At 50.3% G+C, this 16430-nt stretch overlaps 1 protein-coding gene across 5 annotated transcripts in view; it reads left to right on the top strand.

Annotated features, from left to right (window-relative positions):
- The window catches only part of PKNOX1 (PBX/knotted 1 homeobox 1), a 211708-nt gene that overhangs the window by 125415 nt on the left and 69863 nt on the right, over positions 1 to 16430 (top strand). For all 5 annotated transcript variants that reach the window (XM_069760367.1, XM_069760372.1, XM_069760370.1 and 2 more), the window contains one exon: positions 14501 to 14591. In XM_069760367.1, the coding sequence (XP_069616468.1) occupies positions 14501 to 14591 (91 nt within the window). The remainder of the gene's footprint in view (positions 1 to 14500; positions 14592 to 16430) is intronic.

Genomic DNA, 16430 nt, shown 5'->3' with positions numbered 1-16430 from the left:
ATCGTACTCCCCGATACAGGTACATAATCACTGTATAATACATCGTACTCCCCGATACAGGTACATAATCACTGTATAATACACCGTACTCCCCGATACAGGTACATAATCACTGTGTAATACATCGTACTCCCCGATACAGGTACATAATCACTGAATAATACATCGTACTCCCCGATACAGGTACATAATCACTGAATAATACATCGTACTCCCCGATACAGGTACATAATCACTGTATAATACACCGTACTCCCCGATACAGGTACATAATCACTGTATAATACACCGTATTCCCCGATACAGGTACATAATCACTGTGTAATACACCGTACTCCCCGATACAGGTACATAATCACTGTATAATACACCGTACTCCCCGATACAGGTACATAATCACTGTATAATACACCGTACTCCCCGATACAGGTACATAATCACTGTATAATACACCGTACTCCCCGATACAGGTACATAATCACTGTGTAATACACCGTACTCCCCGTTACAGGTACATAGTAACATAGTAATATATTTATTAAGGTTGAAGGAAGACTTTAAGTCCATCTAGTTCAACCCATAGCCTAACCTAACATGCCCTAACATAATCACTCTATGGGCTCATACTCACTTGCGAGCAAAACAGACGAGTGGAATCTGATAAATAATCGGATTGCACTCAGACTAATGTTATTCAATAGGTGACCTCTCATTTGCGATTTTTTTTTTCTCAGCCAATATCGGACTGAGAAAAAAATCGCAGCATGCTGCGAGTCTCACCAATGCAAGTCAATGGGTGCGATAAAAAACCCGCACGGAATACGGACCATCCGTTTTCCGTCCGTTTTCACAGATACCTTACCATTCTGTGGCATAGAACACTGTAAATGGTCCTGTAAATGATTGTAAAAAAATAGTTGTAGAGAAAAAAAAAGCATTGCATACGGATGTCATCATTATGTAAACGGATGGTGCGATTAAAAAACGCTTTGAACTCGCATGACAATCGCATTGACAATCTCATAGTTTGCATCCAATTTTTTCGGTCCAGATTACGGACCGTTTTTTTTCTCGCAAGTGAGTATGAGCCCTATATCATACTCACTGATGCAGTACATTATTGAACATTTTTATAGCGCCATTTATTCCAATGCGCTTTACATTTGAAAAGGGGGCAAATATAGACAAGTACAATAAACATGAGCAAAAATAAGGCACTAACCGGTACAGCAGGAGAGAGGACCCTGCCGGCGAGGGCTCACAGTCTACAGGGGATGGGTGAGGATACAGTAGGAGAGAGGACCCTGCCCGCAAGGACTCACAGTCTACAGGGGATGGGTGAGAATACAGGAGGAGAGAGGACCCTGCCGGCGAGGGCTCACAGTCTACAGGGGATGGGTGAGGATACAGGAGGAGAGAGGACCCTGCCGCGAGGGCTCACAATCTACAAGGGATGGGTGAGGATACAGGAGGAGAGAGGACCCTGCCCGCGAGGGCTCACAATCTACAAGGGATGGGTGAGGATACAGGAGGAGAGAGGACCCTGCCCGCGAGGGCTCACAATCTACAAGGGATGGGTGAGAATACAGGAGGAGAGAGGACTCTGCCTGCAAGGGCTCACAGTCTACAAGGGATGGGTGAGGATACAGGAGGAGAGAGGACCCTGCCCGCGAGGGCTCACAGTCTACAGGGGATGGGTGAGGATACAGGAGGAGAGAGGACCCTGCCGCGAGGGCTCACAATCTACAAGGGATGGGTGAGGATACAGGAGGAGAGAGGATCCTGCCCGCGAGGGCTCACAATCTACAAGGGATGGGTGAGGATACAGGAGGAGAGAGGACCCTGCCCGCGAGGGCTCACAGTCTACAAGGGATGGGTGAGGATACACTAGGAGGGAGGACCCTGCCCGCGAGGGCTCACAATCTACAGGGGATGGGTGAGGATACAGGAGGAGAGAGGACCCTGCCGCGAGGGCTCACAATCTACAAGGGATGGGTGAGGATACAGGAGGAGAGAGGACCCTGCCTGCAAGGGCTCACAGTCTACAGGGGATGGGTGAGGATACAGGAGGAGAGAGGACCCTGCCGCGAGGGCTCACAATCTACAAGGGATGGGTGAGGATACAGGAGGAGAGAGGACCCTGCCCGCGAGGGCTCACAATCTACAAGGAATGGGTGAGGATACAGGAGGAGAGAGGACCCTGCCCGCGAGGGCTCACCGTCTACAAGGGATGGGTGAGGATACACTAGGAGGGAGGACCCTGCCCGCGAGGGCTCACAGTCTACAGGGGATGGGTGAGGATACAGGAGGAGAGAGGACCCTGCCGCGAGGGCTCACAATCTACAAGGGATGGGTGAGGATACAGGAGGAGAGAGGACCCTGCCTGCAAGGGCTCACAGTCTACAGGGGATGGGTGAGGATACAGGAGGAGAGAGGACCCTGCCGCGAGGGCTCACAATCTACAAGGGATGGGTGAGGATACAGGAGGAGAGAGGACCCTGCCGCGAGGGCTCACAGTTTACAGGGGATGGGTGAGGATACAGGAGGAGAGAGGACCCTGCCGCGAGGGCTCACAATCTACAAGGGATGGTGTCACGATTCCCCCTGACCGCTGTCACCAATGGGTCAGGATTCACACCGTGACCGTCACCCCTACGTCACGGATTGAGGTGACTTTAGGCCAACAGACGGCTATCACATGTGCAGGGGGGCTTATCTTAGTTATCCCTCCACTGCTAACAATGTGATGAAAAAAAAAACCACACACAAGGCTATTGACCTCTTGCTTACAGCAGGGGCTTATTCTAGGTATCCCACTGCTTTTCTATATACCACGAACTGCAGGGATTTATGTATATCCCGCTTACAGTTCCACTTAACACTTGCAGCTCTCTGGCGCCCCCCTTACTCTCAGGTCAGATTAGGTACTGCACCCTGGGTAATTAGTCGCCAGAAAGGCTGCCTGCTATGTACTGGCTATTGGGCACGCTGCAGCGACGCGATAACTACTCCCACACAGGCAGGAACAATAATTATCAAACCCGCAGTTGCTTCAGCATAATCCAACCGTCAGCACACTTTCGCTGCCACCAGCTTCGATTAAACGGGTCCGAAGCTAACCCAACACAACAGTAACAGTAGCGTATTTTCCCTTCAAGAGACTTAGGGTACGGTTTAGAGCAGGAGAACGAACTAATATATAATAGTATATCCCATTCAAAATAACTAGGCAGTGCGTTATCAAAAATAGTTTATAAAGATGTTATACATGAGACAATTGCAAATATGTACAAGGGTAATTATAACATAAAGGGAATAAATGAGAAAAGATAACACTCACATATTAAAAGCATTGCAGGCATCCAGGCTAGTGCAGTTTCCATACATCCCAGTCCATGGGATGTACCAGCTCTTCCAGGACAATAGGACAAAGCAGTCCAGAAGGAGAAATCAGCAAAAAGTGACTCCTCAGAGCCTGCCAGACCCTTAAAACATTAAGGCTGTGACATCACAGAAAGGCTGGCTTATCCAGACCCTCCTCTCTCTACATTCTGCCTAAACTTTAAACTATTCTCTCTAATTTCTATAACTTCACTACAAAACATGACAGAGTCAGACCAAACCCATAATTCATCTCGGGTTAACGTGAGCATTCTAATGAGATCAAATATGTCCTATCTGGGATACATATTTACAGAGAAATCCCTACTTCTTTACCAGATGGAGTTAGAAGCCCGAGTTTAAAGGGATGGGTACCTACACCGAGTGGGAATACGAATATATATTTTCATGTTCCTAGCTTAAATCGTTTGCCTAATATCTAACAAAAACTAAACAAAGAATCTTTCATGGATTCTTGAAGTTTCTACTTCCCTTATAGCTGAACAAGAGCTTACACAGGAAATGCTAGTCGTAAATTCCGTTCGGCAATAAAACCTCTCTTCCCCCATACTCTCAGAGAAGGAAAGCCAGGAATTTGCAGCTACAAACTGTTACTCCAAGAAGGGGGGGCTTAGCCCACTCAGGCTAGCAAGAGAACTACTTATGATATTTCATACCATATCGTGACACCTCCCCCTTTTGGTGTGCGCTAGGGAGGCAGTACCCCACGGTATGCCTCCATGGGCACCTCAGTAGGTTCACCCTGGCGGGAGAGTCCATCTGCATTCCCATGCTCTTTGCCCGTTTTATGTTCAATGGTGAAGTCAAACTGCTGAAGGGCAAGGCTCCAGCTTAGCAACCTGCCGTTGGTTCCACACATGGCGTTTAGCCAGCGAAGAGGGTTGTGGTCGGTCACCACAGTGAAAGTGTGACCATACAAGTAGGGCTGCAAGCGCTGCAGGGCCCAGACTATGGCCAGGCACTCCTTCTCAATTGTGGAGTAGGCCACTTCCCTCGGCAAAAGTTTCCGGCTCAGGTATAACACGGGGTGCTCTTGGTCCTCCGAGTCAACCTGGCTGAGCACAGCACCAAGGCCAAACTCGCTGGCATCGGTCTGCACCAAGAACGGTCGACTGCTGTCGACTGCTTTCAACACAGGGGCGTTGCACAGTGCGGTTTTCAACGCCTGGAAGGCCCCCTCACAGCCATCTGTCCAGTTGACAATGTGAGGTAGCTTCTTCCTGGTGAGGTCCGTCAAAGGTTTTGCCAGGCTACTATAGTGCTTTACGAAGCGCCTATAGTACCCTGCAGTGCCCAAGAAGGACATCACCTGTTTCTTGGTCACGGGAGTGGGCCAGTTAACGATCACTCCTACTTTGTCAGGCTCTGGCTTCAGGGTGTTCCCGCCTACCCGGTGCCCCAGGTAGTGAACCTCCCTCATGCCCATCTGACACTTTCCCGGCTTGATGGTCAGTCCTGCTTGGTGAATTCGCCTGAGCACCTCCTCGAGATGCTGCAGGTGTTCCTTCCAGGAGGGACTGAAGATGGCAATGTCATCCAAGTACGCCACTGCGTACGTCTCCAGTCCCTGAAGCAGGAGGTTGACCATCCGCTGGAAAGTGGCAGGGGTATTCTTCATGCCGAAGGGCATGACCGTGGACTCGTACAGTCCAAAGGGTGTGATAAAGGCGGACTTTTCCTGCGCCTCGGGGCTCAGGGGAATCTGCCAGTATCCTTGACTCAGATCCATTATTGTTAGGTAATCTGCGCCAGCTAACTTCTCAAGCAGCTCCTCCATGCGCGGCATTGGGTGCGCATCCGAGGCTGTGATGGCGTTGAGCCCCCTGTAGTCCACGCAGAACCGGGTGGTCCGGTCCTTCTTTGGCACGAGAACTACAGGTGATGCCCACGCGCTCTTTGACCGTCGAATCACCCCCAGCTGTAACATCTCATTGATCTCTTGGCGCATAGTCTGCTGCACCTGGTCAGAGATTCGATAGGGTGTTCGCCGTAGTGGGGCGTGATTCCCGGTGTCCACCTCGTGGACTGCTAACTCAGTCCTCCCAGGTCGGTTGGAGAACACGACCCGGAAAGGTTCCAGTGTGGTTTGCAACTGCACCCGCTGGGGTTCAGTTAACGAGGCGCTTACCTCCACATCCTCGATGGACCCATTGGCCTTGGCTTGGGCCAGCAAGTCCAGGAGGGTGTCTTCCTCACCGTCTTCGGGCAAGCTGCAGACCGGTAGGACGAAAGGTTCACGTTCGTGATGAGCCTTCATCATGTTGACGTGAAAGGCCTTTCGCCTACCCCGAGCGTGGTCAAGCGTGACCACATAAGTGACCGGGTTGAGCTGTTGGTGGACGACGTACGGGCCCTCCCAGGCTGCCTGAAGCTTATCCGTTGGTACCGGGACCAGCACCCACACCTTTTGACCCACGTGGTAGGTCCGCTCCCGGGCGTTCTGGTCGTACCAGTGCTTCTGATCAGCCTGAGCCTGCGTCATGTTGTCATGCACCAACTGCGTCAAGGTCTGCATCTTGTCACGGAAGCGCATGACATACTCCACTATGGACACTTCAGAAGGGTTCGGCTCCTCTTCCCAGAATTCTCTTACCAACCCAAGGGGTCCCCGGACTCGCCTGCCGTACAGGAGCTCGAAGGGTGAGAACCCCGTCGAGGCCTGCGGAACCTCTCGGTAAGCGAACAGCAGGTGTGGGAGGTACCGCTCCCAGTCGCGCCCTTGAGTCTCAACCAGCATGCGTAGCATCTGTTTGAGGGTACCATTGAAGCGTTCACACAAGCCATTGGTCTGTGGGTGATACGCACTCGATACCAGGTGCTTCACCTGAATTCTCTTACAGAGAGCCTCCATTAGGCGAGACATAAATTGGGTCCCTTGATCAGTAAGCATTTCCCTGGGAAACCCTACACGTGAAAAGATGGCCAACAGGGCATCCGCCACCTTATCTGCCCTAGTTGACGACAGAGCTACTGCCTCTGGGTACCGGGTAGCGTAGTCTACCACAGTAAGGATATATTGCTTTCCAGAGCTGCTGGGGACGGCCAGCGGGCCCACAATGTCCACCGCGATCCTCTGGAAAGGCTCCTCTATCACTGGCAAAGGGATCAGGGGAGCCTTAATAGCAGGCCCTGCTTTCCCCACCCTTTGACAGGTGACACAGGAGCGGCAGTAGTTTGACACATCTGTCCCCATCTTAGGCCAATAGAAGTGTTGAGACAGCCGGGCCTTAGTTTTGCTGATCCCCAAGTGTCCAGCTAGCGGGATCTCATGGGCAATCCGCAACAACTCACCCCGGAATTGCTGTGGGACGACCAGCTGTCTTTCCCTCAACCACTCCTTTTGTGATTCTCCGGGTACTGTCTCCCGGTACAACCTTCCTTGTTCCCAGAACACCTTCTCCTTATCAGTCTCGGAGAAGGGCGTCCCGGCAAGTTGTCTCAAACTCTCTAGGCTCGCATCTGTGTGCAGAGCGGCCTGAAACTCCTGGCTAGGGGAAGCCAGAAGCGACGTCAGGGTCCCTTCCCCACGGGAACCCTCTTGGACCTGCTCTGGGTCCACCTCTGGTTCAGTCACAGTGATGACTGAGGAGGGTCCGGAAGGCAGACAGTTATCTGCGTTCCGGGCACTCTGACTGCGGGTGACAGCAGCTACGTAGGCTGTCTCCCCGGGGGTTTCTACAGTCCCATCAGCCGGCGCTGCTATGGGCTCTACCTCCCCATCCACCCCCAACACTCCAGGGGCAGTGCTACTTATGGGCCAGTTACCTTCCTCGGTGGCACTGGTCACTTTCATGGCATCACCTTCCTCACGGTTCCCATGCATCTCCCCATTCCCTGTAGCACCGACACTTGCCCCTGTTAGGGGTTCCTCAGCCGTCTCACTCCGCAGAGCGACGTGGCTGGGCACGCCTGTACCTATGGACATATTAACCTTCACAGAAAAATCATTATCAGGTTCAGCTGGCACAGGTACAACATTTTCACCATCAATCCTAGGGAAAAAATGGTTATTAGATGCATCATTACAAGATAAAGCATGGTCAGGTAACACATGCGATTTCCCATCATCATCATCATCATCAGGGTTAACTTTACCCGCATTAGTAGATTGGGGAGGGGTGTCAGGAACGTAGTATGCAAACATCCTCCCCAAATCAGTCCCCAACAAAACATCAGTGGGCAAATTATCAGACAGCCCCACTTCCTTCACCCCGCTCCCAGCACCCCAATCAATAAAAACCCGGGCCATCGGTAAGGGACAGCTGATGCCCCCAATCCCAGTGACAGTTAGGGTTTTTCCCGGAATGATTTCTTCAGGGGCCGCCAGTTCGGGTCGGATGAGGGTTCGTTCAGCCCCGGTGTCCTTGAGGCCTGTAGCAACATGGCCCCCCACAGTGACGGGCTGTACGTTGTCACACACCCTCCCAACCACACCACCCACCAAAAGAACTGCTGCATTAGGCCCTGGGGCCTTGGCTGGGGGGTTCTTCGGCCTGTCTGGACAGAAGGTACTGATATGCCCAGGCCGCTTGCAGGTGTAACACGCGCGAGGTTCGGTGGTAGGTCTGGTGCTGTTGGCCACAGGGCCAGGACCTCGGGTGTGCTGGCTGGCAGGGGTACTGGCGTTGGTTGCAGGCTTACCCCCTCTCCAGCTGGTGGTGACTGGCTTCCGCACTTCCGATCTACGGTTGGCCTCATAGGCATCGGCAATCTGTGCTGCTTTCGTCACGTCTTTGGGTTCTCTGTCCATCACGAACTGTCGCACCTCAGCTGGGCAAAGATGAAAGAACTGGTCTTTGATCATCAGGTCTCGCAGCTGCGCAAAGGTGGTCACTGACAGTCCTTGGGTCCACTGGTCAAAGTGGGTCCCCAGTCCATGCACCACATCACTGTAACTGTCGTGTGGGCCACGTTGGAGGGTCCGGAACTTTCTACGGTACACCTCGGGAGTAAGCTGGTACTTTGCTATCAGGGCCTGCTTGATGGCCTCATAGTCACCATCTTGTTCTTGAGGGAGGGCAGCAAACGCCTCCAGAGCTTTGCCTCTCAGCCCTGGTGTCAGGTATCGTGCCCATTCATCGGTAGGCAGTCGGTACTGTCTGCAGGCTTTCTCAAAGGCCCGCAGAAAAGTGTCCAAGTCCCCGTCCTTCTCCATAACAGGAAAGTGATCGGGCCGGGGCTTAGGTATCTGAGCGCTGCTGGGCTCACGGCTGGACTGGGACGACCCCTGCATTTGCAGTTGGGCTAACTGCAGCTGGTACTCCCGCTCCGCTTGCCGCTCGGCTCGCTGGGCCTCTCGCTCGGCTCGCTCATGGTATTGCTGAATCAGCTGCCGACGTCCCTCTAGGTCATCTGCGGCGCATTGTTGCAGAGCCAGCTGCAGGAGGAGGTCTGCGCCCCCCTGGTTGCCAGTAGGGCCCGTATTCAGTGGTTGGACCTCTGCTGCAGTCTCATGTTCGCTGGTGCTGGCTTCTGCGGCCTCTGAGCTCTGAGATTGGTCTCGAGCGGCTTCCCATTGCACCAGATCTGCGACCAGTTGGGCTTTGTTTTTGCTTGCAAAGTCAATGTGTTGTGACTTGCATAAGGCGACAAGGGTGTCTCTGGTCTGCTGCTCATAGAAGGTTTCTCCCAGCACAACCATGGTTGCCAAATAAAAGATAGGATAGAAAAACGAAGAGAAAGGGAGGGGATAATTACCAATACGCAATTGTCTCACAACTAAAAAGCACTGAGTTCGTTCTCCAAACTTATTTGCGCAGAGTCCTCGCAAGAACTTTCTGCAAGTTTTTAGTGAGAGGAATGATTACTCAAACAAAATCACTAATGCTCTAAGATATCCCACCGCCTTGCCACCAATTGTCACGATTCCCCCTGACCGCTGTCACCAATGGGTCAGGATTCACACCGTGACCGTCACCCCTACGTCATGGATTGAGGTGACTTTAGGCCAACAGACGGCTATCACATGTGCAGGGGGGCTTATCTTAGTTATCCCTCCACTGCTAACAATGTGATGAAAATAAAACCACACACAAGGCTATTGACCTCTTGCTTACAGCAGGGGCTTATTCTAGGTATCCCACTGCTTTTCTATATACCACGAACTGCAGGGATTTATGTATATCCCGCTTACAGTTCCACTTAACACTTGCAGCTCTCTGGCGCCCCCCTTACTCTCAGGTCAGATTAGGTACTGCACCCTGGGTAATTAGTCGCCAGAAAGGCTGCCTGCTATGTACTGGCTATTGGGCACGCTGCAGCGACGCGATAACTACTCCCACACAGGCAGGAACAATAATTATCAAACCCGCAGTTGCTTCAGCATAATCCAACCGTCAGCACACTTTCGCTGCCACCAGCTTCGATTAAACGGGTCCGAAGCTAACCCAACACAACAGTAACAGTAGCGTATTTTCCCTTCAAGAGACTTAGGGTACGGTTTAGAGCAGGAGAACGAACTAATATATAATAGTATATCCCATTCAAAATAACTAGGCAGTGCGTTATCAAAAATAGTTTATAAAGATGTTATACATGAGACAATTGCAAATATGTACAAGGGTAATTATAACATAAAGGGAATAAATGAGAAAAGATAACACTCACATATTAAAAGCATTGCAGGCATCCAGGCTAGTGCAGTTTCCATACATCCCAGTCCATGGGATGTACCAGCTCTTCCAGGACAATAGGACAAAGCAGTCCAGAAGGAGAAATCAGCAAAAAGTGACTCCTCAGAGCCTGCCAGACCCTTAAAACATTAAGGCTGTGACATCACAGAAAGGCTGGCTTATCCAGACCCTCCTCTCTCTACATTCTGCCTAAACTTTAAACTATTCTCTCTAATTTCTATAACTTCACTACAAAACATGACAGAGTCAGACCAAACCCATAATTCATCTCGGGTTAACGTGAGCATTCTAATGAGATCAAATATGTCCTATCTGGGATACATATTTACAGAGAAATCCCTACTTCTTTACCAGATGGAGTTAGAAGCCCGAGTTTAAAGGGATGGGTACCTACACCGAGTGGGAATACGAATATATATTTTCATGTTCCTAGCTTAAATCGTTTGCCTAATATCTAACAAAAACTAAACAAAGAATCTTTCATGGATTCTTGAAGTTTCTACTTCCCTTATAGCTGAACAAGAGCTTACACAGGAAATGCTAGTCGTAAATTCCGTTCGGCAATAAAACCTCTCTTCCCCCATACTCTCAGAGAAGGAAAGCCAGGAATTTGCAGCTCAAACTGTTGCTCCAAGAAGGGGGCTTAGCCCACACAGGCTAGGGAACTACTTATGATATTTCATACCATATCATGACAGATGGGTGAGAATACAGGAGGAGAGAGGACCCTGCCAGCGAGGGCTCACAGTCTACAGGGGATGGGTGAGGATACAGGAGGAGAGAGGATCCTGCCGGCGAGGGCTCACAATCTACAAGGGATGGGTGAGGATACACTAGGAGAGGGTAGAGCTGGTTGTGCGGCGGTTCAGTAGGATGAGGATCACTGCAGGTTGTAGGCTTGTCGGAAGAGGTGGGTCTTCAGGTTCCTTTTGAAGGTTTCTATGGCAGGCGATGACAATCTACAAGGGATGGGTGAGGATACAGGAGGAGAGAGGACCCTGCCCGCGAGGGCTCACAATCTACAAGGGATGGGTGAGGATACAAGAGGAGAGAGGACCCTGCCGGCGAGGGCTCACAGTCTTCAGGGGATGGGTGAGGATACAGGAGGAGAGAGGACCCTGCCGGCGAGGGCTCACAGTCTACAGGGGATGGGTGAGGATACAGGAGGAGAGAGGACCCTGCCGGCGAGGGCTCACAATCTACAAGGGATGGGTGAGGATACACTAGGAGAGGGTAGAGCTGGTTGTGCGGCGGTTCAGTAGGATGAGGATCACTGCAGGTTGTAGGCTTGTCGGAAGAGGTGGGTCTTCAGGTTCCTTTTGAAGGTTTCTATGGCAGCCGATGACAATCTACAAGGGATGGGTGAGGATACAGGAGGAGAGAGGACCCTGCCCGCGAGGGCTCACAATCTACAAGGGATGGGTGAGGATACAGGAGGAGAGAGGACCCTGCCCGCGAGGGCTCACAGTCTACAAGGGATGGGTGAGGATACACTAGGAGGGAGGACCCTGCCCGCGAGGGCTCACAATCTACAGGGGATGGGTGAGGATACAGGAGGAGAGAGGACCCTGCCGCGAGGGCTCACAATCTACAAGGGATGGGTGAGGATACAGGAGGAGAGAGGACCCTGCCCGCGAGGGCTCACAATCTACAAGGGATGGGTGAGGATACAGGAGGAGAGAGGACCCTGCCCGCGAGGGCTCACCGTCTACAAGGGATGGGTGAGGATACACTAGGAGGGAGGACCCTGCCCGCGAGGGCTCACAGTCTACAGGGGATGGGTGAGGATACAGGAGGAGAGAGGACCCTGCCGCGAGGGCTCACAATCTACAAGGGATGGGTGAGGATACAGGAGGAGAGAGGACCCTGCCTGCAAGGGCTCACAGTCTACAGGGGATGGGTGAGGATACAGGAGGAGAGAGGACCCTGCCGCGAGGGCTCACAATCTACAAGGGATGGGTGAGAATACAGGAGGAGAGAGGACCCTGCCAGCGAGGGCTCACAGTCTACAGGGGATGGGTGAGGATACAGGAGGAGAGAGGACCCTGCCGGCGAGGGCTCACAGTCTACAGGGGATGGGTGAGGATACAGGAGGAGAGAGGACCCTGCCGGCGAGGGCTCACAGTCTACAGGGGATGGGTGAGGATACAGGAGGAGAGAGGACCCTGCCGGCGAGGGCTCACAATCTACAAGGGATGGGTGAGGATACACTAGGAGAGGGTAGAGCTGGTTGTGCGGCGGTTCAGTAGGATGAGGATCACTGCAGGTTGTAGGCTTGTCGGAAGAGGTGGGTCTTCAGGTTCCTTTTGAAGGTTTCTATGGCAGGCGAGAGTCTGATTTGTTGGGGTAGAGAGTATGAAGGCGAAGTCTTGGATACGATTGTGGGAAGAAGAAATGAGAGTAGAGAAGGAGATCTTGTGAGGATCGAAGGTTGCGTGTTGCTAAGTACCGGGAGACCATGTCACAGATGTATGGAGGAGACAGGTTGTGGATGGCTTTGTATGTCATAGTAAGGGTTTTGAACTGAAGTCTCTGAATGATAGGAAGCCAGTGAAGGGCTTGGCATAGGGGAGATGCTGGGGAATAGCGAGGAGACAGATGGATTACTCGGGCAGCAGAGTGTAGGATGGATTGGAGAGGTGCAAGAGTGTAGAGGGGAGGCCAGAGAGTAGAAGGTTGCAGTAGTCAAGGCTGGAGATGATGATAATCTATAATATATTGTATTCACAGGTACATAATCACTGTATAATACACCGTACCTCCCGCTACAGGTGCATAATCATTGTATAATACACCTGTGGAGACACAGCATTGTATCTTAATAAACCAGATGCCTATTTTTAGTAAGCCATGAAGAATAGACTGTTATCTATGTGTTGACTTTGAATTTATGTGTTTCTTTCTGGTAGGTCAAGAAAACAGATTTTTGCTTGTATAAGCCTGTAATATTGACTTGTAACATGACCTTTGATGTAACATATTGTGCTCTACTCCTTGATGACTAGTCATTTTTACTGATATGCTAATTACACATTGTCCAGGCCAGTCAGTTTAAAATAAAATATAGGAGGAAAATCTATGCAAGTAGATTACATAATCAAACAATACGAATTGGTCTTATCAACATTACCTGTGGATACTGAATAAAGGATACTTGTTACATTTAAAAAGAGGTGATACACCTCTGTAAAAGTCAGAGAGATAATCAGAGATTCAGGCAAGACATCCAGAGAGTATCTACAGGACTGCAGGCAATGCATCATGGCTCCATCACAAGGGACACACATTTATCATTCTACAGGATGCCAGCTTAGGGGACCTTGGCCATGTCTGGAAGAATACAGATATGCTCCATTGACCATCGCTGAACCATGCATACGTTTGTGAAAACAAGGTTGGGACCATTCTGTCACCTGGCAACTATGGATACGTTTGGAGAAATCAGGTTGGGACCATCCGGTCACCTGTCACCTATGGATATGTTTGGAGAAACCAGGTTGGAACCATCTGGTCACCTGGAACTTATGGATACTTTTGTGAAATCCAGGTTGCGACCATCTGGTCACCTGGCACCTATGGATACATTTGGAGAAATCCGGTTGGGACCATCCGGTCACCTGGAACTTATGGATACTTTTGTGAAAACCAGGTTGGGACCATTCTGTCACCTGGAACCTATGGATACGTTTGAAGAAACCAGGTTGGGACCAACTGGTCACCTATGGATATTTTTGGAGAAACCAGGTTGAGGCCATCTGGTCACCTGGCACCGTGGATACATTTCGGGAAACCAGGTTGGAACCATCTGCTCATCTTGCCACGTACCTCAATGGACTGTCATCTTCCTAAGCTTGTCGATACCTTCTCTCTGTGCGTGGCACAGGTGAGGTAGTCGGCCCTAAAAGATGAAGCCAGGTTGTGACTCTCGGGTCATCTGGCCTTGTACATGAAGGAACTGTCAGCCTCCTACGCTTGTTGTTACTTCCTCTCTGTGTACATGCCACAGGTGGGGTAATCAGCCCTGGAAGATCTGAAGTCACAATTGCTCTATCCCGGCGAGTCAATGGAAGGGTGAGCCTCTGTAATGTGCACAATCTTGCAGTATTATGCTGGGACTGTTCTACGTGTTTTCTGCCTGTTGTGTGGTTCAATAAAGTATTGCTACACTGTTTTATCCTCACCCTGTGTTGTGAAAAGAGAAAGGGTGTGCTGTGGGATGACCCCTAGTTCATGCGGTTTCGGCTAGCTGATTGGATCGCCCGCTGACCCCCCGTGTCTCCACAACACCGTAGTCCCCAGTACAGGTAAATAATCACTGTAATACACCGTACTCCCGTGGAAAGGTAGATAATCATTGTATAATATATCGTACTCCCTGGTTCTAGTATATTGTAGCCAGTAGGGAACATGTGAAACTGATAAGTAATCTTGTTCCCCCACATTCACTGCTCTTTTCATATTTACAGAGTGGACTGAGTGGTGCCCTTAGTCCTCAGGGGATCGTAGTTCCAGCATCTGCTCTTCAGCAGGGAAATGTAGCGGTGGCCACTGTGTCAGGTACCACATGCAAATCTGTTCTCTCCATAGCTGTGATCATTTTTCTTCATGTTTTCTGTGATTAGGTTGTTTCCTGTTTTCTTTGATGAGATCGCTTCCTGTTTTCTCCTGAGTTTTCGCTTCCTGTTCTCTGTGATTATGACGCTACATGTTTGCTGTGATGAGGTCGCTTTCTTCTTTATTGTGATGAGGTCCTTACCTGTTTTCTGTGATGATGTCTCATTATGTTTTCTGTGGTGATGTCGCTTCCTGTTATCTGTGATGAAGTCTCTTCTTGTTTTCAGTGGTGAGGTCACTTCCTGTTTGCTGTGATGATGTCACTTTCTGTTTGTTGTGATGATGTTGCTTCCCGTTTTCTGTGATCATGTCTGTGACAAACGAGAGTCAGAGGGATACAGCTATACCACCGCCGTCACCAATCTGTGATGGAGCTTACACAGTCACAGCTGTCTGGTGCCCCCTTACCCTCTGGTCAGTACTGGTTATTGGGGCACTCTGCAGTGAGGGCGGTATATATATTCACAGTTCCAGGCCGGGAAAAAAAAAAAAAAAAAAATAAAAAAAAATATATATATATATATATATATATATATATATATATATATACCTCCGGTCCTTCACTGCCAGTATCCCCAATAGCACCAGAACGCTATGCTGCCACCAGTTCCTCGTTAGATATAAGCCCGGTCTGTTAACAAGCTTATATTGGGTCAGAAACCAACCCCAGGTAGCGTATATTTACTAGCCAGACTCACGGACATGGGAAATCGGGATGCGAGGTAAAAGAGCAGCCCAAAATTAATTGATATTTTAATTGCAGAAAGGCGCACTAATTAATACAAATCTATACAGAGGAATATACAGATAATGCAGCCAGAAGTACAGATAAAGGCAGGGTTCAGGTATGGGACTGCAGTTAGCTGTATGTGTCAGGTTACCGTTCCTTGTAGCATTTGGATCCAGAGAAGCACTGGAAACTACAGGTACTTTCTTAGTTTCTGGTCTGTCTCCACTCGTGACGTGACACAGCTTCCGTAGCAAAACATTGACACTGGCTAAAGGTGTGTAGCTAGCTTTTAACCCCTAGGTCGCCCCCTCCCATATTTGCCTCCGCCCCTCTGGACTGGACTGAAATCTCCTCTCCTGACTTCCTAACTATTCCCAATATCTAGGATGGGTCATAACTTTCTAGTGGGAGGTCCAAATGGGACGACTGACGTCTCAAAGGGTTCGTTGGGGCTTGACCAATATGTAGAATCCAAACTTGGGTCAGCAAAGTGATTCTGGAGATGCAATCTCGATAGCTCAGTATCTGGGACCGCAAGGGGATGATGAGACACAGGTGTGTGTGTGCGGAGGGCTCCCATGATTCTGGTGGTATATTGGACTCAACCCTGAGATGCACGGTACTCTCATAATTTATCTCTATGTGTTGGTGCCACTCCGTCTAGGGCTCCCATTGATAGCTGGCCGCCCTGCCCAAAGACAGCAGGGGGTCCCAGCTCTTTTCCTCCTCGCATTAATTATTATTATTATTATTTATATTATTATTTATTCCATGGCGCTTTACATGTGAGGAGGGGTATACATAATAAAAACAGGTACAATAATCTTGAACAATACAAGTCATAACTGGTACAGGAGGAGAGAGGACCCTGCCCACGAGGGCTCACAATCTACAAGGGATGGGTGAGGATACAGGAGGAGAGAGGACCCTGCCCGCGAAGGCTCACAATCTACAAGGGATGGGTGAGGATACAGGAGGAGAGAGGACCCTGCCCTCGAGGGCTCACAGTCTGCAGGGGATGGGTGAGGATACAGTAGGTGAGGGTAGAGCTG

The sequence above is a fragment of the Ranitomeya imitator genome, chromosome 3 (genome assembly GCF_032444005.1).
Source record: "Ranitomeya imitator isolate aRanImi1 chromosome 3, aRanImi1.pri, whole genome shotgun sequence".
NCBI lineage: Eukaryota > Metazoa > Chordata > Amphibia > Anura > Dendrobatidae > Ranitomeya > Ranitomeya imitator.
Note: the sequence above shows the minus strand (reverse complement) of the source record. Positions and strands in the feature narration are given on the sequence as shown.